This window comes from Lepus europaeus, chromosome 5, assembly GCF_033115175.1.
Source record: "Lepus europaeus isolate LE1 chromosome 5, mLepTim1.pri, whole genome shotgun sequence".
NCBI classification, from domain to species: domain Eukaryota; kingdom Metazoa; phylum Chordata; class Mammalia; order Lagomorpha; family Leporidae; genus Lepus; species Lepus europaeus.
This window is the reverse complement of record NC_084831.1, coordinates 108,461,959-108,485,357: the sequence shown is the minus strand read 5'-3', so window position 1 is coordinate 108,485,357 and position 23,399 is coordinate 108,461,959. Positions and strand designations below refer to the sequence as shown.

Sequence of the window (23,399 nt, the reverse complement as noted above, 5' to 3'; positions counted from 1 at the left end):
CCTGCTGGTTAAAATGCTGGTTAGGGAGACCGCCATGGAATTTGGCACAGCAGTTAAGACACTGCCTGGGATGTCATGTCTCAAATCAGAGTGTCTTGTTTAAGTTCTATCCCTGATTCTGACTGCAGCTCCCTGCTGATGAGGACCTGGGACACCTTGATAATGGCTCTGGTCATTGGGTTCCTGCTACCCACATGGGAGATCTGGATTAAGTTCCCAGCTCCTGGCTTTTGCCTGGTTCAGCCCTAGCCCTTGTGGGCATTTAGGAGAGAACCAGAGGATGGACAATCTCTCTCTCCTTTCTGTCTGTCTCTCTACCTTTCAAATAATAATAAATGAATAATATCTTACAAAAGGATTCCTACATTATATCGTATGTATCTTTAATTTATGCAATTTCTTGAAAGGAGAATATTTTGTTTTCTGGACATAACAACAATTTATTTACCAAGCTTCCCATGATCAATCTTTGCATTCTGTCAAATGGAGGTGTTGTAGCTTGTCTGTTTCCATGTGCATCTCAATGATTACCAACAATATTCACATTCATATTTTGAGAGCAATTTAACATTTAAATGTCCTTGTGAGTCCTCTTGTCCAATTTTTTCCAGTTGATTGCCTTTTTTTACTTATTGATTTTTAAGATATCTTTATATAATTAGATTAGGAACCCTTTGTGAGTTAATATGTATTGTAAGTGGCGGTCCATCTTTCTACTCTTTTTATGATGTTTTTGGATGAGCACAATTTCTTATATTTAATTTAGACTAATTTACCTTTTTTTTTCTTTACAATTGATGGTTTTGAAACTAGATTAAGAAATCTTCCTTCACCCTGAGAATATTAATGCATACAATTTTAAAAAAAAGCCTCTCTTTCTCTCTTTTTAAAACGATTATTTGAAAGGCAGAATGAGAGAGAGAAGGCGATCTTCCATCCCTTGGTTTATGCACAAAATGGCCACAACAGGCCAGGTGAGGGCAGGCTGAAGTCAGGAGTCAGGAGTTCCTCCCAGGTGTCCCACATGTCAGGAACCCAGGTACCTGAGCCATCATCCCCTGCCTCCCAGGCACACCAGCAGGGACTTGGATCAGAAGTGGATCAGCAGGGACTTGAACAGGTACTTGGAAGTGGGATGTGAGTGTCCCAAGTGGAGGCCTAATACACTGCACCACAATGGCCCCCCCTTACATGTTTAATAGTTTGGTCTTTCAGGTGCATTCATACCCTCCAGGGAGCTGATTTTTGTGAATGGCACCAGTTACTTTAAAAGGTGTGAATCAGGATCTAGACGGATACCAGTGGAAATCATTTAACATTTATTTACAGAGCTGTTGGACTCCGCAGACCCTTTCCCCACCTGGGCGCAGCCAGGCAGGCAGGTGATAGGGGAGGGGCTGCAGACTGAGGCACACCAGATACAACAGACAACACGGGCATGCTGGATTGACATATAAGGGGGTGGCGCTGAAATGCAGGCCTGCAGAGCCAGAGGGAAACACGCTGGCCCCTCTCAGAGACCAAAGGAAGGTCACATGCACTGTGGACCAACCAAAGCCTGCACAGAGCTCCTCAGGCAGTGCTCACTCCTCAGAACCCTAAGAGGCACTGCCCTGACTTCCTCGGGGAATACAGAAATTAGGTAGGTGACAGCTGCTGGGCCTCTTGCTCTACGCATTCCAATAAATATCTAGTTGTTTCCACCAGCCCAATGTCAGGGATTTGTCCACACTCTTTTGGAAGTTCCCTCTTACAGTGAACTCCTGGGACAACAAATTGGAGAAACAAGTGTGCACTAAACTTTTACCATCATTATGCTTTTGATGTGCATATTGATCCTTCCTCAGCTCCTTTGTCCGTGATGCAACCTCAGAACCAAACAGTGCAGGCTTGCGTGGCTCTTTTCTCTGCTTCACATCTGGACTCCACTACTTCTCTAAAGGGTTCTCGTTCTTGAGAGTAGAAAATATTTAGAGACTTTTCTAGGTTGTCAATGCTCCGTGTCATTTCAGTGGACAAAAGAAATTCTCTTAGAAACAAAATGGAAACCGTAAGTTAGCACTGACTCCTCCAGTTCAAATGCAACGCCATGAGGTCTTTTCTCACCTTCCCCATTAAAAATGTATATTTTCTCCTCCCACAGTGGAAACTCCAATTCTCACTACCAATCATTTGCTCTTCCCTGTGTCAAACAAGAGTTTCAGAGTTGAAACACCAACATCACTACCAAAAACAAGTCTAAGTGAAATTTTAATATTTCCTTGTAGCTTTTATAATCCAGTCATATTGCACTACATGTTCACTGTGAAAAATCTATGCTCAAAATTATTAAATTAATTTTCTCTGAGGTGATATGACCTGTTATACAACTAAGTTTATTTGGTTTTTGTTTTATTGAAATTTGATCTTTGTTTTAAAAAATTTACGCAATGGAATATCATGTAACCTTAAAAACAACAAGGTGGGCTGGCACTGTGGCATAATGAAGAAAGCCTCCCCCTGAATGGTCAGCAGCCCTTATGGGCGCCAGTTTGTGTCCCAGCTGCCCCACTTCTGATCCAGCTCCCAACTAATGGTCTGGGAAAAGCAGCAAAAGATGGTCCAGGTACTTGGGCCCCTGTGTCCATGTGGGAGATCTAGAAGAAACTCCTGGCTTCTGGCTTTGGCCTGGTCCAGCCCTTGCTCTTGCAGCCATCTAGGGAATGAACTAGCAGAGAGAAGATCTTGCTCTTTCTCTCTCCCTCTGTAACTCTGATTTTTGAATAAATAAACAAATATTTAAAAAAAAGGGGGGGGAGATTTCTATGTATTAGTAAGGAGTGAAAAGTGTAAACTACCAGATGATATGATGTCTTTTGCATAAAGAAAAGAGAAATATGAATATGCATACTCTCCCCCTACCCCAGAAATCAACACAATACAACACAGCAAGAATAAAGCAGAAACTAATGAAAAGATTATGATAGAGATTGATGGGAATGAGATTTAAGGGACAAGGATAGGAACAAAACATCCTTAAATATACTTTTGCATGCTGTTTTTAATTTTAATCATGTAAATATTTTATTTATTAAAAAATAAAATTTAAAAGGATGAAAAGTATTGAATGATACTGACTTGGGAAGATATTTGTATTAAATGAAAACAATACACAGTGTCATCTCCTTTATGTTTCTATATCATAGTGCCTGAGACTGGGTTAGTTGTGAAGAGGTTTATTTTGCTCATGATTCTGGCAGCATCCTGGTGAGAGCCTCGGGCTTTGTCACATCACAGCAGAGAAGCAAGAAGGAAACCAGCCATGGGGGGAAGGAGCATGCACATAGGGTGGCTCACTCTATACCCACCCATTCTCATGGGAACTGATTCAGTCCCACAAGATACGACCAACTCCTGAAAGACAGAATGAATATCCATGAGGATGGAGCCCTATGACCTAACCTCCTTCCACCAGGCCTTGCCTCTTAAAGTTTTCCTTACCTCGATCTTTCCATACTGGGGACCAAGCTTCTAGCACTTGAACTCTTAGGGGACCAACATGTGACAACATGTAAGCCATAGCACACTGTATGACCCAGTGAAAAGGTATGTGTTTGGGGTAAGTGTCTGGCCTAGCAGTTCAGATGACTGTATCACGTGTCAGAGCACCTGGGCTCAACTACCCCCAGTTCCTGACTCCCACTTCCGGAAAATGCAGACCCTGGGAAGCGGCAGTGGATGAGTTCCTGTCACCCATGTGGGAGACCTGCACTGAATTCCTGGCTCATGGATTGGGCCAGGCCTCACTCAGTCCCAGGCATTATAGGTATTTGGGAAGTGAACTAGCAGATGGGAGTTCACTCTTCAATTCAAACAAACAGAAAACACAACAGGGGGCCATCGGTTTGGCATAGCAGGTTAAGCTGCTGCCTACAGCACTGGCATCTTATATAGGTGTCGATTCAAGTCCTGGCTGCTCCACTTCCAATCCCGCTCACTGCTAATGCAGCTGGGAAAGCAGCAGAAGATGGCCCCAATGCTTGGCCCCTGCACCCATGTGGGAGACCTGGATGAAGCTCCTGACTCCTGGCTTGTGGCCATTTGGGCAGTAGAACAGTGGGTGGAAGATGTCTCTCTTATCACTCTCTCTTTCAAATAAATAAAAAATATTCTTTTAAAATTAAAAACAAAACCAAAAACATATAATTTGAAAACACATGTATATTTTTAAAAAGATACACACCAATATGTTAATAGTGGTGATCACTGCTCACAGAATCACCTTATTTTAACTTTTACATTTTTTCTATGTAAACAAGTTTTTAACAAATATTTATTTGAAAGGCAGAGTTATAGAGAGGCAGAGTCAGAAAGAGAGAGAGGGAGAACCATCTGCTGGGTCACTCCCCAAGTGGCCACAACAGCCGGAGCTGGGCTGATCCAAAGTCAGGATCCAGGAGCTTCTTCTGGGTCTCCCACATGGGTGCAGGGACCCCAGCAATTGAGCCATCTTCGGCTGCTTTTCCAGGCCATAGCAGAGAGCTGGTTCAGAAGAAGAGCAGCCAGGATTAAAACCAGCGCCCATATGGGATGCAGGCAGCAGCTTTACCCACTACGCCACAGCACTGTCCCACAAGGTTTTTTTTTTTTTTTTTTTTTTTTTAAGATTTATTTACTTGAGAAGCAGAGTTACAGACAGAAAGGGAGAGACAAAGAGAAAGGTCTTCCATCCACTGATTTGCTCCTCAGATGGCCACAATGGCCAGAGCTGAGCCGATCCGAAGCTAGGAGCCAGCAGCTTCTTCAAGTCTCCTACGTGGGTACAGGGGCCCAGGGACTTGGGCCATCTTCTACTGCTTTCCCAGGCCATCAGCAGAGAGCTGGATCAGAAGAGGAGCAGCCAAGACATGAGCCAGCACCCATATAGGATATAGGTACTGCAGGCGGCAGCTTTACCAGTTACACCACAGCACCAGTCCCACCAAGATATATTTTTTTTAATAATAAACATATTACACTTCAAAATGCAACTTCTGGGCCAGTGCAGTGGCGTAGCAGGTAAAGCCACAGCCTACAGTGCCAGCATCCCATATGGGCACCGGTTCGTATCCTGGCTGTTCCATTTCCGATCCAGCTCTCTACTATGGCCTGGGAAAGCAATAGAAGATGGACCAAGTCCTTGGGCCCCTGAACCTGTGTGGGAGACCTGGAGGAAGTTCCTGGCTCCCGGTTTCAGATCGGCACAGATCTGGCCATTGCAGCCATCTGGGGAGTGAACCAGCAGATGGAAGATCTCTCTCTGTCTCTCCCTCTCTCTTAACACTGACTTTTAAATGAATAAATAAATCTTGAAGCTCCTGGCTCCTGGCTTTGGATTGGCACAGCCTCCAGCCATTGCGACCAATAGGGGAGTAAACCAGTGGATAGAAGACCCCCACCCCACCCTGCCTCTCCTTCTCTGTGTAACTCTTTCGAATAAATAAATAAATCTTTTAAAAAAATTGTAACTTCTAATTTTTAAAAAAATTACTTATTTATTTTCATTTATTTTAAAGGCAAGTAGACAGTGAAGGAAACAGAAAGACAGAGATGAGAGCTTGCATTTGCTAGCTCAGTTCCAAATGCCTGCAACAGCCAGGGCTGGGCCAGGCTAAAGTGAGGAACTCAATGTGGGTTCCGCATGTACATGGCAGGGACCCAATACTAGAGCCATCACCTGCTGTACCCGGGGTGCGGGGTGTTCACTAGTAGGGAACTGCCCCTGTTGAACTCTACTTTTTTTTTTTTTTGACAGGCAGAGTGGATAGTGAGAGAGAGAGACAGAGAGAAAGGTCTTCCTTTTCCATTGGTTCACCCTCCAATGGCCGCTGCGGCCGGCGCATCTCGCTGATCGGAAGCCAGGAGCCAGGTGCTTCTCCTGGTCTTCCTTGTGGGTGCAGGGCCCAAGGATTTGGGCCATCCTCCACTGCCTTCCCGGGCCATAGCAGAGAGCTGGCCTGGAAGAGGGGCAACTGGGATAGCCCGGTGTGCCGGCACCGCAAGGCGGAGGATTAGCCTGTTAAGCCATGGAGCCGGCCTGAACTCTATTTTAAGAAAGCATAATAGGGAGTTGAAGTTTGGTACAGCAGTGGAGACACCACATGGGGAGCCTGTGACACTGGCATCCCATATACGCATCCAGCTGCTCCACTTCTGATCCAGCTCCCTGTTAATATTCCTGGAAAAGCCGAAGAAGATGGCCCAAGTCCTTGGGCCGATACATCCACAAGGGAGACCCAGATGGAGTTCCAGACTCCATCCTATAGTTCTGGCCATTGTTACCATTTGGGGAGAGAACCAGTGAATGGAAACTCGCTCTCTCTCTCTCTCTCTCTCTCTCTCTCTCTCTGTAACTCTGCCTTTCAAATAAATATATTTTTTTAAACAGTTGCACTTGGAACTCATCATCTCATATTAGAATGCGTGGGTTCTAGTGGGTTTGCTTCTGATTCCCACTTCCTGCTAATGCATACTCTGTGATGCAGCAGGTGATGCTCATGTAGTTGGAGCTCTGCCATCCCCATGGGAGACCTGAACTCCCAGCTTCAACCTATTCTGTCCACTGCTATAGCAGGCATCTGGGGAGTGAAACAACAGAAGGAAAATCACTCTCCGTCTTTCTGTCTTTGTCTCTTTGTCTGCCTCTCTTTCAAATACATAAATAATTTTTTAAAAAATAAACTAGGAGGGGCCGGTGCCGTGGCTCACTTGGTTAATCCTCCGCCTGTGGTGCCGGCATCCCATATGGGCGCCGGGTTCTGGTCCTGGTTGCTCCTCTTCCAGTCCAGCTCTCTGCTGTGGCCCCGGAGGGCAGTGGAGGATGGCCCAGGTGCTTGGGCTCCTGCACCCGCATGGGAGACTGGGAGGAGGCACCTGGCTCTGAGCTTTGGATCAGCATAGTTCCAGCCGTAGCGGCCATTTGGGGGGGTGAACCAATGGAGGGAAGACCTTTCTCTCTGTCTCTCTCTCTCACTGTCTAACTCTATCTGTCAAAAATAATAATAAAAAATAAATATATAAAAAGCAGGAGATGGCATTATGGCACTGTGGGTTAAGCTGCCACCTGCAACACAGGCATCCCATATGAGTGTTGGTTTGAGACCCAGCTGTTCCACTTCCGATGCTTTGCTAATGTACCTGCAGAAGCAATAGAAGGTGGCACAGAGCTTTGGCCCCTGCCACCCACGTTAAAGACCCAGATGGAGTTCCTGACTTCTGGCTTCTGCCTGGCCCAGCCAGGCAGTGAACCAGCTGATGGAAGATTCTCCCTCTCCCTCTCCCTCTCCCTCTCCCTCTCCCTCTCTCTCTCTCCCTCTCTTGCTCTGTAATGCTGCCTTTCGAGGAAATAAAATAAATCTTTTAAAAGAGCAATATAGCAATATTTAAAAACAACTTCCTTAATTTTCAGTTTATTATGTCTGGAATTTGGAGCTCAGGTTTTTTTGTACTTGATTCTCCATCCTTCACCACAAAATTCTACCTGGCAAAGGCAATTCAATGTATTTACTAAGCCAGCTCATTTTCCTCCCTAAAGACTACATTTCCCAGCCACTCCTCAGCTAGTTGGATGTCCAAAAAGCAATAGCAGGTGGGTGTTTGGCACAGCGGTTAAGCTGCTACATGGAATGTTCTCTTCCTGTATCTGAGTGCCCAGGTGTAAGTCCCAGCTCTGTTCTCCATTCTAGTTTCCTGTTAATGTGCTCCCTGGGAGACAATAAACGTGGCTCAAGTACTTGCGTCCCTGTCACCCATATGGAAGACCTGGGTAGAATTCTGGGCTTCTGGCTTTGGCCTGGCCCAACCCTGGCTGGTGCAGGCATCTGGAGAGTGAATCAACAGATGAAAGATTGCTCGCTCGCTTGCTCTCTCTCTGCCTTTCAAATAAAATGAAAAATTGAAAAAACAAATCATATTTGTTCTTCATGTGAAACCCACTAGGATTTCTCTTGTGGTGTTTTATAGTGGGCCAGGAGGTAGCCTTTGTTTAGTTTTTGTGAAAAAGATTTATTTATTTATTTGAAGGTAAGAGTTACAGAGAAAGAGAGAGAGAGAGAGCTCTTCCATCTGCTGGTTCACTCCCCAGATGGCCACAACAGCCAGGGCTGGGCCAGGCCTAATCCAGGAGCCAAGAGCTTCCTCCAGGTCTCCCATGTGGGTGCAAGGCCCAAGTACTTGCTGCTTTCCCAGGCCATTAGCAGGGAGATGGACCAGAAGTGGAGCAGCCAGGACAGGAACCAGCATCCATATGGGATGCTGGTGTTACAGGTGGTGGCTTTACTCGCCATGCCATAGCACTGGCTCCAAGAGGCGTCCTTTGGTTTGGATCTTCCTTATAGCCCCTCAAAAATAAAAATTTTGTATACAGGGAAATTCCAATTCTATTATTTCTTTCTTCTTCTCCTCCTTCTTCTTAAATATTTATTTATTTGAAAGGCAGAGTTACAGAGAGGCAGAGGCAGAGAGAGAGAGAGAGAGAGAGAGAAAGTCTTCCATCTACTGGTTCACTTCCCAAATGGCCACAACAGCTGGAGGAGGGCTGATCCGAAGCCAGGAGCCAGCAGCTTCTTCCATGTATCCCACGTGGGTGCAGGGGCCCAAGGACTTCAGCCATCTTCCACTGCTTTCCCAGGCCATAGCAGATAACCAGATCAGAAATGGAGCAGCCGGGACTCGAACCGGCATCCATATGGGATGCCGGCACTGTAGGCAGCAGCTTTACCCGCTATGCCACAGAACTGGCTCCTATTTCCTTCTTCTTATTCAACCTTGGTACTATCTTTCATCCTTTTTTAGGATAGCTACCTGAATTTCCCAAAATGTAGGCATAGTTAAGGTGCAAGTTGGTATTGTAAGCAATGAATGACCTCCCAATAACATACACATTAAAACAGGAAATCTTAGGGTTCCACAAATATGAAAAGCAATGCACTGATCCCGCCTTTTTTTTTTTTTCTTAATTGTCTATTTATTTCTTTTCACCTATTTGAAAGAAGAGAAAGAGAGGAGATCCCATCTGCTGCCTCACTTCCCAAATGCCCACAAAGGCCAGGCTGAAACCCAGAGTTTGGAACTCCACTGGGATCTCCTATGTGGGTGGCAGGAGCCCAAACTCTTGAGCCATCCTGTGCTGCCTCCCAGGATGCAATAGTAGAAAACTGGATCAGAAGTGCAGTATCAAGCACTCCAATAGGGATGTGAATGTTCCAAGTGGTGGCTTAACCTGCTGTGCCATAATATCCATCCCTGCATCAATCTCTTACTGAATTACACTCTAGGGTGTAACCAATCTGTTGTACCCCTGAGTCGTATATATTATTTAACAATGTTCTCATATCTTTGGGCACTGGTTCAATTATTACCTCAGAAATCTCACATCTGGGATGGTTGGTTAGCCTAGCAGTTGAGATGCCAGTATCTCATGTCAGACAGAACGCCTGGATTTGATATCCAACTCCTGATTTCAGCTTCCTGCTGATGTGTATCCTGGGAGGCAGTGGTGATGGCTCAAGTAAACTGGTCCCCTGCCACCAACATGGGAGGCTGGGATTGCATTTCTGGCCTCTGGCTTCAGCCCAACTTAGACCCAGCCCTTGCAGGCATTTGAGGAGTGAACCAGTGGAAGGGAACTCAGTCTTTCTGTCTCTGCCTCTCAAATAAATGCATAAAAATTTTATTTATTTTATTTTTAAAAGATCAATTTATTTATTTTGAGAGGCAGGTTAAGAGAGAGAGAGGGAGAGGGAGAGACGGAGGGAAGGGGAGAGGGAGAGGGAGAGGGAGAGGGAGAGGGAGAGGGAGAGGGAGAGGGAGAGGGAGAGGGAGAGGGAGAGTAGAGAGTGGGTACAGGGGCCCAAGCACTTGGGCCACCTTTCACTGCTTTCCCAGGCCATAGCAGAGAGCTGGACTGGAAGTGGAGCAGCTGGGACTCGAACTGGCATCCATATGTTCCACAGTTTTTTTAATTTTTAAAAAATTATTTATTTAACAGGTAGAGATATAGATATACAGAGAGAGACAGAGAGAAAGGTTTTCCCTCCATTGGTTCACCCCCTAAATGGCCGCCACAGCTGGCGCTTCGCCGATCCAAAGCCAGGAGCCAGGTACTTCTTCCTGGTCTCCGACACGGGTGCAGGCGCCCAAGCATTTGGGCCATCCTCCACTGCCCTCTGGGGCCACAGCAGAGAGCTGGACCAGAAGAGGAGCAACCAGGACTAGAACCCGGCGCCCATATGGGATGCTGGCACCGCAAGGTGGAAGATTAACCAAGTGAGCCACGGCGCCGGCCCCAGTACCACAGTTTTTAAAAAAGATTCATTTCAGGGCTGGCACAGTGGTGAAGTGGGTTAAAGCCCTGACCTGAAGCGCCGGCATCCCATATGGGTTGCTCCTCTTCCGATCCAGCTCTCTGCTACGGCCTGGGAAAGCAGTAGAAGATGGCCCAAGTCCTTGGGCCCCTGCACCCACGTGGGAGACCAGGGAGAAGCTCCTGACTCCTGGCACGGTTCTGGCTGTTGTGGCGATCTGAGGAGTGAATCAGCAGATGGAAGACCTTTCTCACTGTGTCTCTACCCCTCTCTGTAACTCTACCTCTCAAATAAATAAAATAAATCTTAAAAAATATTTCATTTTTTAAAAAAAATTTGAATGGCAGAGTTACAGAGATAAAGAGAGACAGAGCTAGAGCTAGACAGGGCAGGGGAGAGAGAGAGAGATCTTCCATGTGTTGGTTCACTCCCTAAGTGATTGCAATGGCCAGGGTTGGGCCAGGCTGAAACCAGGAATCAGGAGCTTCATGTAGGTCTCCCGTGTAGATGCAGGGGCCAAGCACTCGGGCCATCCTCTGCTGCTTTCCCAGGTGCATTAGCAGGGAGCTAGATGGGAAGTGAAGCAGTCAGGACTTGAACCAATGTCCACATGGGATGCTGGTGTTGCATGCAGTGGCTTAGACTACTGTGCCTCAACACCAGCTTCCCCCCAATTTTTTTTTTTTTAATGTGGAGAGAGAGAGAGAGAGAGACAGAGACAGACAGACAGGCAAACAGATACAGAGAGTTCTCCTATCTGTTGGTTTACTCCCCAAATGTTCATTGATAGCCAGGGCTGGGTCAGACCAAAATCAGGAGCCTGGAACCCAATCTGGGTCCCCCATGTGGGTGACAGGGACCTAAGAAACTTAGCTATTCCCTGCTGTCTCCCAGGGTGCATATTGATGGAAGCTAAAATGGAGAACAGACCTGAGACTCAAACCCAGGCACTGATACAGGATTCCAACATTCCAAGGAGTAGCTTCACTGCTGTGCCAAATGCCCACCCATGTTGAATATTTAGTAAGCACCTATACATTGAGCACTGTAATAAAATGCTCAGGAAAAGCAGGTGTCAACTCTGTTCTCATGAATTTTAATAACAGAAATAAAGATTAATCAGATAGTAACACTAAAGAATGCATCATTACAAATTTATATTAATGATAAAAGGATATACTATGTGCATCTATGGGTTGGCCTTGTTCTAAACACTTTAATGCAGTAATCATTAGGTAACTTATTTGTACTACAATATGTATAGAGTGGGTAACTGTTAACTATTATTCTTACTTACATGGGTATACACTAAGAAATGGAGGCAGAGAGAGATTAAATAAATTGTTCAAAGGCACATAGCTGGTGGACAGAGCTGGAGCTCAAACCCAGTGTGGCACCTGCTCTTAACCACTACAGTATATTGCTTTACTAAACAGCCCCGAGGGAAAGCAACAAGATCTATGAGAACATCTGACAAAGAAAACTGATCTAGATTGGAGCTTACTGGGAAAGTACTGCTTGAGCTGAGACCTCAAGTTTGAATAGCAATTAATTCTGTAAAGTAGGTGGCCATGTTGGGGAAATGGTCATTCCAGCTAGAGGAGAGCATGTGCAAAATCCCTGAGGCAAGGAAAGAGCGTGCTACAGCAAGGAAACTAAAGGCCAGTATAGCTAGAATATAGAAAGCAAGGGGAAAATAGGATATGGTGTGGCCGGAGAGGCTGCTCAGACCAGGTGATATAAGACCTTTCAAGCCCTTAAGGATTTTTCTCTTCATCTTAATAGTAATGGGAAGACATAGGATTGGTTGTTGGAGGAGCAGGGAACAATTATCCTTTGAAAAAAATCACTATTATTGTAGCTTAGATAATAGATTTCAGGGGAGTCAGAGTGCAAATAGAGATGACAGTGGTGATATTTTGAAGGTGGTAAGTTGATTTAGGGTAGTGACAGTGGAAATGGTGACAAATGGATGGGTTTAGACAGTATTGTTTATTTACTTATTTTCAGTTTTTGAAAGGCAGAGAGACAAACACAGAGAGATCTTTTATCTGCTTCTTCACTTTCCAAATGTTCGAAAGAGTCAGGGCTTGACCGGGAGGAAGCCAAGGGCCTAGAACTCAATCCAGGTCCCCCATGTGGGTGGTAGGGACCCAAGTAATTGAGCCATCATCTGCTGCATTATCAGGAAGCTGGATCAGAAGCAGAGGAGCTGAGACTGAACCAAGCACTCTGATATAAAATGTGGGCATCCCAACCAGAGTTCAACTACTGTGCCAAATGTCTGGCCCTAGATGAATACTTAATAAGTCAAATTGATAAGACTGCTAATATATTGGACACAAGGGTCAGAAGTTGTAAATTCTGAGGATGACCCATCATCCTATATCCAATCTGTCAGTAAAAGCAGCTTATTTGCTTTCTCAATGTCTGTCTTCCTGGTTGAATTAAGTGAATGGTAACACATGCACTGAGATGCAGAATGTGGAAGAAGACAAAGAGGTGCATCTTGGATATGCTGAATTTGAAGGCCTTTGGGATACCCAAAGAGTGGAGACATTAAATAGTTGGCAAAATGGGCCTAGGCCTACACGGATGGAACTGGGCTGAAGACATAAACTTGGAAGTTATCAGTGATGGTAAATGAATTAGTGTCATGGAGAAGTTTGCCTGGGGAAGAAAACTGATTTGGAAGACAAACAAATCTAGAGCCAGGATTGGAGAAAATCCAATATTTAATAAATCTATGTACACATTCCAAAGAAACATTGCCTTTAGGCTTAGCCCTTGGCTAACTCTTGGAAAAATTAGAGAGTATTTCTGTATGTCTGAGCTATTGGGCCACACTGCGCTGGTTTGACCTCTGGGGGCATGGGCTCTGAATATTTGAGGTCATTTATGTTATATTTTTATGTGACTGACCCAAGTAAAACTCTGGATGTAAGAGCTCTGGTGAGCTTCCTTGGTTAGCAACATTTCATGTGTGTGTTTGTGTGCATTTTAAAGATTTCTTTCTTTATTTGAAAGGTAGCATGAGAGAGAGAGAGAGAGAGAGAAAGAGAGAGAGAATCTTTCCATCCACTGGTTTGCCGCCCAAATGGCTGCAACAGCCAGGGTTGGGCCAGGCCAAAGTCAGGAGCCAGGCGCATCATTTGCATCTCTCATGTGGGTGGCAGGGGCCCATGAATTTGGACCAACTTCCATTGGTTTCCCAGTCATATTATCAGAGTTGGATTGTAAGTGGAGCAGCTGGAACATGAACCATTCCACATATGAAATTCCAGTCCTGCAGGCCAGTTAACCCTCTATGCCACAAGGCTGGCTCCCATACCTGTTTTCACAGATCATTGCTGGGGGAATTAATGCTCACACAGCTCCAGTGGGAGGGGATACCTGGAAAGTTGAACCTGTTTTAACCTGGACTTTGATCCATGTGCTTTTCCCTTTGTTATTGTCTTTTAAAAAAAAAAAAAGATTTATTTATTTGAAAGGCAAAGAAGTGAGAGAGGGAGAGGGAGAGAAATCTTCCACCTGCTGGTTCACTCTGCAAATGGCTGCAACAGCTAGGGCTGGGCCAGACTGAAACCAGGAGCCCTTAACTCCAACCTAGTCTCCCATGTCCGTGGCAGGAGTGCAAGCATTCAGGCCATCTTCTACTGCTTTCTCAGGTGCATTACCAGGGAGTTGAATTGGAAGCCGGGCAGCCAAGACTAGAACTTGCATTCTGATTGGGATGCAGACATAGTAGGCAGCACCTTAACCTACCATACCATAATGCTGGCCCCATTTATGCATTCATTTTGGTAATCCATAGCACAACTATAAATCCTATGAGTTCTTCTACCAAGTCAATAAGCTTGAGGTTTGTCCTGGGGACCTCTGATCCTGCCTGTAACAGAGAAACAGTAGTCCCAAGGGTAGGTGCAAAACTAAGTGTGGTAATCACAAGACCCAAGGAAGTAAGTGATTCCAGAAGGGTGAGTGGCCAAGGGTGTTAAATCCTCTGGGAAGACAAGTTAAGTTCTTAGTCTTTTTTGTGTTACTACAATGAAATAAATGATGCAGGCTAATTTTATAAAGAAAAAAGATTTATAACCTCACAGTTTTGGAGGCTAAAAGTCCAAATAGCACAGCGCAGGCTCTGTCAAAGGCCCATGGCAGATGACAGAGCAAATGCAGGAGGAAGGAAGGATCACATCTCCACACAGAAGTCAGACGGATTCAGGGATCAGACTCAGGCTTTATAACAACTTGCTCTCACGAGAACTCACTCCAGGGTTCTCCTGTATTCTGCTCTGAGGGCAGTACCCGCTATGACTAAGTGGCCTTTCACTAGGCCCCGCCTCGTTAATGTCTGAGTACCTCCCAATATCTGCTACCCTAGGACCAAGGCTCCCACACAGGGAACTTTGGGGATGACATGCTTGGACTGCATGTCCAAACTGTAACAGTTTGGGAAACAAATACGCCCACTCGATCTAAAAATGTGGAAGTAACCGATGACTTAACAAAACTTGTTTTGGGAGCCTGATGACAGTGGAAGCCAGGCCAGAGTAGATTGAGGAATGAGTGGGATGGACAGACATAAACATAAAGACCTTTAGAGAAAAAGAGATTCTTACTAATTTTACCTTTATCTATAGGAGCAAAATACATCAAAACAACTTATATAATAACCCAATAGGCAAACCTTTGAGTTTTAGTCTCTATTAAAAACTTTTGCGATGGGCATACTCTTTGAACCGGCAATTCTATTTTTAGGGCTACTCAGAAGAAATAACTATAGACATATAAAGAATGACTCACTACAATGTTTATTACAGTATTGTTTATAATAACAAAAAATTGGAAGGGTTGGCATTGTGGTGCAGTTTATGACGCCAGCATTCCCTATCATAGCACTATTTTTAGTCCTGGCTGTTCCAATCCAGCTCCTTGCTAATGTGCCTGGGATGGCAGAAGATGGCCCAAGTACTTGGCCCCTGTCATCCCCATGGGAGACCTGGATGGAATTCCTGGCTCTGGCTTCAACTTAGCCTGGCTGTTTTGGCCATTTGGGTAATGAACCAGTGGATGAAAGAGGTCTATGTCTCTTCCTCTTCTTTGTCACTCTGCCTTTTTTTTAAACATGAATATTTTAAAACCTTTTTTAAAAAAAGATTTTGAGAGGTGAAGTTACAGATAGTGAGAGGGAGAGACAGAGGGAAAGGTCTTCCATCCACTGGTTCACTCTCCAACTGGCCACATCTGAAGCCAGGAGCCAGCTTTTTCCTGGTCTCCCATGCTGATGCAGGGACCCAAGTGTTTGGGTAATCTTCTACTGTTTTCTCAGGCCATAGCATAGAGCTGGATCAGAAGAGGAGCAGCCAGGACTAGAACCAGTGCCCATGTGGGAATGCCAGCACAGCAGGGGGTGGATTAACCTACTGTGCCACAGTGCTGGCCCCTACTCTGCCTTTTAAATAAATGAATCTTTAAAATAAAAAAAGGGAAAACCTTATTGTCTAACAACAGACAGCTATTACATAACAAAGTCTATTGTCTAAATTGAAATGTATCTTGCTGCTTAAGAGCTAATGTGTGTGAAAGCACTTTATAAATGGTAAACTACCATTTCAATGTTCAAGTGTTGTGTTTATTACTAGAATTACTATGCATACCTGAAAGGTCTTTCAAACACAGAAAAGTCAATAGATTGTAATTAGACTCAGAATGCTGTATCCTGCTTTTGTCATTACTAGGGGTTGCCAATCTTGTTCAGACCACAAAGTACTTGGAAGCCAAAGTGAAATGAAATGCTAAATGAATTTTAAAGATAAAAATGTCACCTTTATATTTCCTGGCCTCACTTATTGGTGAATGCAAGTATGGTGCATTTACAGAAATGTTCCCAATCTGAGGTCAGCATCCCTCTGCTGCCCCTTATGCACTCTTCTGCTCCTGCTGACTAGAGTGGCTCTGTCCAAGAGGTCTTTGCAAATCTTCATGCTACACTTGGGCTACTGCCTTACAGGCTGCTAACCTCTTGTGCCCAACTGATGGACATAGTGTGTTTTCACCATCACTCACCTACCTGGGCCACTCACCTCCAGGGTTCTCTTTCTGGACAACTGGAAAGCTCCTTCCACTTTCGGTTACCACCATCTCGGAGGGGTTTCTTTCACAGTAGAACTGACACAAACAGGAAACAAGGTCAGGAGCTAGTCTACTAGGTCAAAAGAATGGCTGGACATAGCTTTGATCTACACTTGCTGTTCAGTTCATCCCCTGACATGATTCTTCTGAAGACCCTCTCTCCCAGCAGCATCTTTGCTTTCCCTTCCAGGTAAGTTTGGGTCTATGTTGACAATTCAGTGAATCATGTGCTAAGTACTGCTATTAGCACTTCAAAAATATTAAGGTTGGTTCTAATAGTAGCAAACACCCTTTATAACTGAGGAAACAGGCAAGTTGAGTAAGTTGCCCCAAATGATAGTTAAGAGGTGGTGGGGGCCAGTGCCTCCGCCTGCGGCGCCGGCATACCGGGTTCTAGTCCTGGTCAGGGCACCGGATCCTTTCCTGGTTGCCCCTCTTCCAGTTCAGCTCTCTGCTGTGGCCCGGGAGTGCAGTGGAGGATGGCCCAAGTGTTTGGGCCCTGCACCTGCATGGGAGACCAGGAGGAGCACCTGGCTCCTGGCTTTGGATCAGCGCAGTGCGCTGCCATTGTGGGGTGAACCAACGGTAAAGGAAGACCTTTCTCTCTCTCTCTCTCTCTCACTGTCCACTCTGTCAAAAAAAAAAAAAAAAAAAAAAGAGGTGGTGGGACAAGGCTTCAAAGCAAGCATTTTGGCTCCAGAGCAGATTCAACCCCTACAGTATGTAGTCTCCATCCATTAGACACATTTCTGCATCTCATATCTCAGCCTGTCTTTAGATTTATTTCACAGATGTTTTCACAAGATATCTGGGCTCCTATTACAAATCAAGGATGTAACTGGAATTCTATTTCAATGTCCAAAAATATTTAATCACAATTAAATTCCAGACACTGGCTTCTCAGAACAAACTGAACTTCATGCTGGTCGTTTCCACCCCAAAAATTAGTTTCCCAAAACACTATTATAATATATCCTAATAAAGGCAAGCAGTAGCAGACATTAGGAGGTTAAAAAAGAAACTCATGGAAGCAAAATCTTCGGTTGAGAAATTCAGTCCATTTTATTTTGCAGTGAATTTGGAGAAAAGTTTTTTTTTTTTTTTTTTTTTTTTTTTACTTATTTGAAAGGCAGAGTGACAGTGAGAAAGAGAGATGCAGAGAGGGAGATCTTCCATTAGCTGATCCACTCCTCAAATGTTCCCAACAGCGAAGTGGGCCAGGCCAGAGCCAGGACCTCCAGAACTCCATTGGTGTCTCCCATGTGGATACAGGGAGCTAAGAACTCAAGCCATCATCTACTGTCTTCCAGAAGGAACATTAGCAGGATAGGAAGAGGGAGGACTCCACCCATGGCACTGTGTTAGAGAGTGCAGGCATTCTAAATGGTGGTTTAACCCACCTTATCACACTTGTCCCAGGGAAAAGTATTTATTATTTGTTCTGTATCTTTCACCACCTGCACAGTCACCAGCCTGGTCCAATCAATCATTATTATTTGCCTGACCTATTAGTAACTGGTATTCCTTCTTCCACTCTGACCCTCCAGAGCTGATTAAGCAGATACAGGGACTCTATTCACAACTCTATTTTGTGTCTTTGCTCAAAACCTACTGCAGGCTTCTATCTCACTTGGTGGTCTTAAAACTAGAGTATGAGGGCTTCTGGGGGGGGTACTTATTTATGTTAAATATAAACCATTTACATATATAAAATTCATCATGTATGTATAAATACATAGCTTTTAATGCAGTACTGAAGTCTATAAAAACGAAAAATGGAACTGATACAGGACCCTATTTCATCCTAGCAACTCACGGTCACCTAATTTTTTTGGGAAAAAAAAAAAAAAAGACTCCCAGCTACTTCATCAAAAGACATTCTCAAGACTTTGTCATGTTTAATACTTAAAAAAACTTTTCCATTGGATTATAATAAACTGAAATAATTAAAATATCAGAACTGACACTTTGCAGCTATTTGAGAGGCAAGAGAGAGAGACAGCAGGCAAGGATGTGCAAGTTCCCACCTGAAGGTTCACTTCCCAAATGCCTGCAATATCCAGGACTGCACTGGGTCAAAGCCAGGGGCCAGGAACCCATCCACCTGAGCTATTACCACTGCCTCCCAGCATCTGCAGTAGCAGAAAGCTGGAGTTAGGAGACTGAGCGAGGCCTCAAACCCAGTTATCTGATACAGGGGCCTTGTGTATCTTAAACAGTATCTTCACCACCAGGCTACATGCCCATTCCTTTGCAATTATTTAAACTTCTTTTAAAATCAAATTACAATGTTTGATGGGAAATAGTTTTCCAAAATTCTTTTAGAGAACAAAAGCTAGCTGCTTTAATAATTTTCCTCATCTCTCATTACTCTCTGCTCAAGCACTCCAGCCAAGTTGATATATTGCTGTTCTGATAAGCTAAGGATCCGTTTGCCTCATGCCCTTTGCACTATTTGTTCCTCTACTTTGAACACTGTTCTGCAAGAGAGACTCCTTCATCTTATCAACAGGCCTCCCTCGATCTCTGTCTTTTGCCCCAGTTGCTTTTTCTTCCTGGCATTTACCTCGCATGTTATCAGGGTACTTAAAATTTAAGTTCATGAAAAATGAAACTGAGACAGTTTAGTGCAAAAAATTTCCAATCCACACATGGTTTTCTCATAATACACATTTCCCAAGAGCTTTCTGAAGTACCCTTCCAAACCTTCCACCATTAGCTCGTGAACTCTTTAAAGGCAGGAGAGCCTCTTTCGCTCTCTGCTGTAATCGCAGGGTATCTAAAACACTGACACCTAACAAGGAGGCGAGTCTTCTGGAGTGAGTAAATAAACAAGGCTTTCACGTGGTTTAGGGACTTAGACCAGCTCAAGAGATAAAGACCATAGAAGTGCAAGAGTCTCACGCCCAAACACCTGTTTCCCAAATAAAAAGCCAACCCTTTCTGAAAGCTTCTACCGGGAGGGCATTTGTCACCCGGCTCACCCAAGACACTAAGTGAGGCTCTCAGGGGCCACCACACTGCAGGTGAGATCTTGGCTCCGCAACCTGACGCTCACCAGAATCAGCCCTATGGCCCACTTCCGGACTCTGGGCTGAGGTGTGGCTTTTCAAAAAGCTCCCGAGGTGACCGGTTTTCGGCTTTGTAGCAGCGTCCCGGAATCACCCTAAGTAGTGGAAATTAGCCGCATGGTGAGTCTCCTCCTCACAGGGTCTTCTCAGCCTATTTCTGGTAGACCTCCGGTTAAAAAAAAAAAAAACCCAAAGACTCGGCTTACTGCTCCCCTGAGCCACAGCCAAACAGCAGAAGGTGCCTCGCACAGCACCAAGAACCGCGAGGCCCTGGCGTCCGATCACGCTGCAGAAGCTTCGGAGGGGACGCTCGCCGGGGCAGCCACAGCCGCGGCCTCCGGCCCGTCCAACGTGTTCCGCCCCTCGCCCCTCGCCCCGCACCACAGCTGAGGCCGAGCTCAGCAGCACGGCCCGTCAAAGGCCGACAGGCTGCCACGGCCACGGCCTCTGGCTTTTAAAGGCTAGCGCCTGTTGCGCTAAAGCTCCGCGGCACTGACGCAACGCCCCGGCCCCAGACGTCGGGACGAGCGTCGCGGACGACTCCGCGCCCGCGCCCCGAGTTCCCGCCTCCCTCCAGAGGACGTCCGTGCGTACGTGCGCGCGCCGCGCCCGCCCTCCTCAGCCGCGCGACGCGAGGGCGGGGGCGCCGCGTGCGCGCGCGCTCTCGTTGGTTCGCTCGCCTGCTCGCTCTCGGCGGCCGTTCTCGCTGCGGCTGGGGCTGGGGGCGGCGGCGGCGGCGACGCGGGCGGCGGGCGGCGCGGGGCGGTCCGGCGGGTTCAAAGAGGAAAACATGGCGGAAAACAAAGGCGGCGGCGAGGCTGAGAGCGGCGGCGGGGGCAGCGGCAGCGCGCCGGTAACTGCCGGGGCCGCCGGGCCCGCGGCGCAGGAGGCGGAGCCGCCTCTCGCCGCGGTGCTGGTGGAGGAGGAGGAGGAGGAAGGCAGCAGGGCCGGCGCGGAGGGCGGCGCGGCCGGGCCCGACGACGGGGGGGTGGCCGCGGCCTCCTCGGGCTCGGCTCAGGCTGCCTCGGCTCCTGCAGCCTCAGCGGGCTCTGGAGCTCCCGGGGGGACCGTATCGACGCCGGCCCCAGCTCCAGCCTCAGCCCCTGCTCCGGGTCCCTCGGCGGGGCCGCCTCTTGGACCGCCAGCCTCGCTTCTGGACACCTGCGCCGTGTGTCAGCAGAGCCTGCAGAGCCGGCGTGAGGCGGAGCCCAAGCTGCTGCCCTGTCTTCACTCCTTCTGCCTGCGCTGCCTGCCGGAGCCGGAGCGCCAGCTCAGCGTGCCCATCCCGGGGGGCAGCAACGGCGACATCCAGCAAGGTGAGCCGGAGGCCCGGCCCGACGTCTGGGCCGCGGGGCATTTGCGGAGCCCAGGAGGATCTGGGGACCGAAGTGCTGGGGCTCGGGGCTGCCCGGACCTGCGCGATCCTGAGGGGTGGGCGAAGTGAAAGACACGGCCCCTGGGACAGTTTCCAGAGAAGCTGGACCGCGAGAGATAAGGAGGGGGATGAAGGGAGGGAGCCGGCTGTGAGACGGGGTGGGGGGGAGGGGACACAGCGAAGGAGGTTTGTGATGTGCAAGCTGGATCCGGACAGCAGAGCAGGGGGGCTCTGGCAGAGCTGTGAGAGAAGCGTTCTGGGTGGACGGGCACCCGGCCCGGGAGAGGTGGTGGTGGTGGTGGTGTAGGTAAAGAGAGGAGGGCTGTGAGGATGGATTGCACTGGAGGGAGGGGACGTGGCCCGTTGCCCGGCTTGGAGCAAAGAGGACTGCGGTTTAAATGCAAGCGGCTAAAAGACGTTGGGAAACTTGGGGCCAAGAGAAGGCTCTTGATGGAAAAGAATTTAAAGATTACATTGGGAAGGAGCATCTCGGGAGGTGAGAATAGCAGTGAGGGACCTGCATGGTTAGGGACAAGAGTAAGGTTTGGGGATGAGCAGAAATGAACTTGGACTGAGATTGAGGGTCAGATAAGGCTGGGCATGCATTTGTTTCAATTCATTGTACATTAAGGAACCCCTAGCGTTCGGGGTGCTGCTGGGACTGGATGTGATGCTGGCTTAGGACCCCCTTCACAGTCTAACAGGGGAAACTGTAGCCTGCAGCAGTGGAGGTGGGCGCTCACTATCATGGCTGTGGCGAAATGGAGGGAAGGTCAGGGAAACTTCCCAGGAAAGGAAGGCCTGGAGCAGGTTTCCTGAAGGGTGAGTGCCTGCTTCACTGGGTGGAGGGGATCGAGGGCACAAGGTGCGTCCACCTTCTGCAAGACCTCTGGTGGACAGTAGATTGCATTGATCAGCTGCGTGGATAAGGAGTTCCACATCCTTTTCCAGCAACTCTTGGGGCAAGATGTGTTTTGGACTTCAGAATACAGTATTTGGGAATTTTTCTTGGTAAGGTCTTTTATGTACTATGTCTTTTATGTAGTACTCCAGCAGTGGTGGGATTCTGGAATAACAGTTCATTATTGAGCACTTGAAAGTTTCTTCATTGATTCACACGAATATCACAATAACGTGGTGGACTTTGTTGTAAACATGTGACAGAAGTGAAGTTTCTAAGCAGGTATGCAAGTTTGGCACAGTACTGAGGGGTTGGGATGTGTCCTGTGCAGTGTCTCCTGTACAGTGTGGTGTGAACTAAGGGCATTCCTGGAGGACTTCTCTATCCAAAAGGTAAAGTCAGATTTGTGATCTAGAAAGATCACCTGGAGTCGTTGAGAGATGAAGGAATGCAGGGAGGCCAGTTAGGGGAACCTTGGCAGCAACCTAGATTGGAAATTGTCATTTGGATTGGGTAGGAGAGGTCTGATGCCAGGCTTACAGAAGGAAGCATTTTGATGTCAGGGAGTCATCAAAATGAGGTCAGGTGTCTCCTTTGCCACTTTCTACTTAGAACTTGGACAGATTAACTTTTTTTCACCTTAGTTTTCTCATTTGTGAACAGGGACAAAAAGTATATTGCTCATAGGATTATTGAGAAAATGAAGTGAAATAAGATACATAAAGTGACTCATATACAGTAGTTACTAGTGAAATGGCTGCTAGATTATTGTTAGTAATGGAGATGGAGGGGCTGAGATTGGTGTGTAGACCGAATTCCGTGTTTCTTGTTTGCTGACATTGCTGTTAGTGCAAGCAAAGAATTCAGGCACAGAAGCAGGTGTTTGTAGTGGAGATAATACCTTCACTTCTGGGTTTGAGGTGTTATTGGGACATGCAGATAAGAATGTTAAGAAAAAAGATTTGTGTTTGATGGAGGAGACACTAAGTGGTAATAGGTGTAGAGAGGATAGTTGGTCGTGTCCCATGAGCATAATAAGACACGTGGGATTCAGTGTCCTTGTGGGAACCTGGATTAGGTGAGCAATTTAGAGGGAACTCAAGATGCAAATTGTGTTGGTTGAGGAACTGAGGTTATGAAATTGGCTTTTTGAAATTTATGCATGAGAGAATATAGTCCCATACGTTCTCTTCATTTCTCCACCTTTGTTTTTGAGCTGGGAGAAATAAGTGGAAAGGACTAAATGCTGTTGTTCTCAAGTGATGTTGATTTCTAGCCATTATCTAAAACAGTCTGGAAACTACCATGTTTTTAGGTAGGAAGTCTAGAAAATAATTTTTCAGTATGAACTCCTGTGTGCATCCTTTTCTTTGTACTTGAAAAAAAGAGAGCAAGCTCTGTGGAAAGAACTCTGGGTTGGATGGAGTTAGTGGTCGTAATTTTGCCACCTAATTGTTTAATAGAGGCTCATACTGTTTCCCTAACTTTGTCTCTCAGATGTAGCTAGTAGTCATTCACAGTCGCTTACTAAGTCAAATTAAAAATGAATGTGAAAATGCTTTCTTTGTAACTATGAAATGCTTCAAAAATGCATT

General features: G+C 46.4%; 1 protein-coding gene and 1 long non-coding RNA gene across 4 annotated transcripts in view; one reads left to right on the top strand and one right to left on the bottom strand.

The window, feature by feature from the left end:
• Positions 1–1,307: 1,307 nt before the first annotated feature.
• On the bottom strand, positions 1,308–20,002 carry LOC133760917 (uncharacterized). Of its 2 annotated transcripts, none has more exons than XR_009866020.1 (3): positions 19,516–20,002; positions 16,396–16,493; positions 1,308–2,029 (listed from the first exon to the last, which is right to left on the bottom strand). It is a non-coding gene; the product is annotated as an uncharacterized LOC133760917 (long non-coding RNA). The 2 variants fall into 2 exon arrangements; XR_009866021.1 differs by having other exon boundaries at positions 16,409–16,493.
• Positions 20,003–20,318: 316 nt separating this feature from the next.
• The window catches only part of TRIM33 (tripartite motif containing 33), a 142,215-nt gene continuing 139,134 nt past the window's right edge, over positions 20,319–23,399 (top strand). For both annotated transcript variants that reach the window (XM_062192014.1, XM_062192013.1), the window contains exon 1: positions 20,319–20,844. In XM_062192014.1, the coding sequence (XP_062047998.1) occupies positions 20,319–20,844 (526 nt within the window). The remainder of the gene's footprint in view (positions 20,845–23,399) is intronic.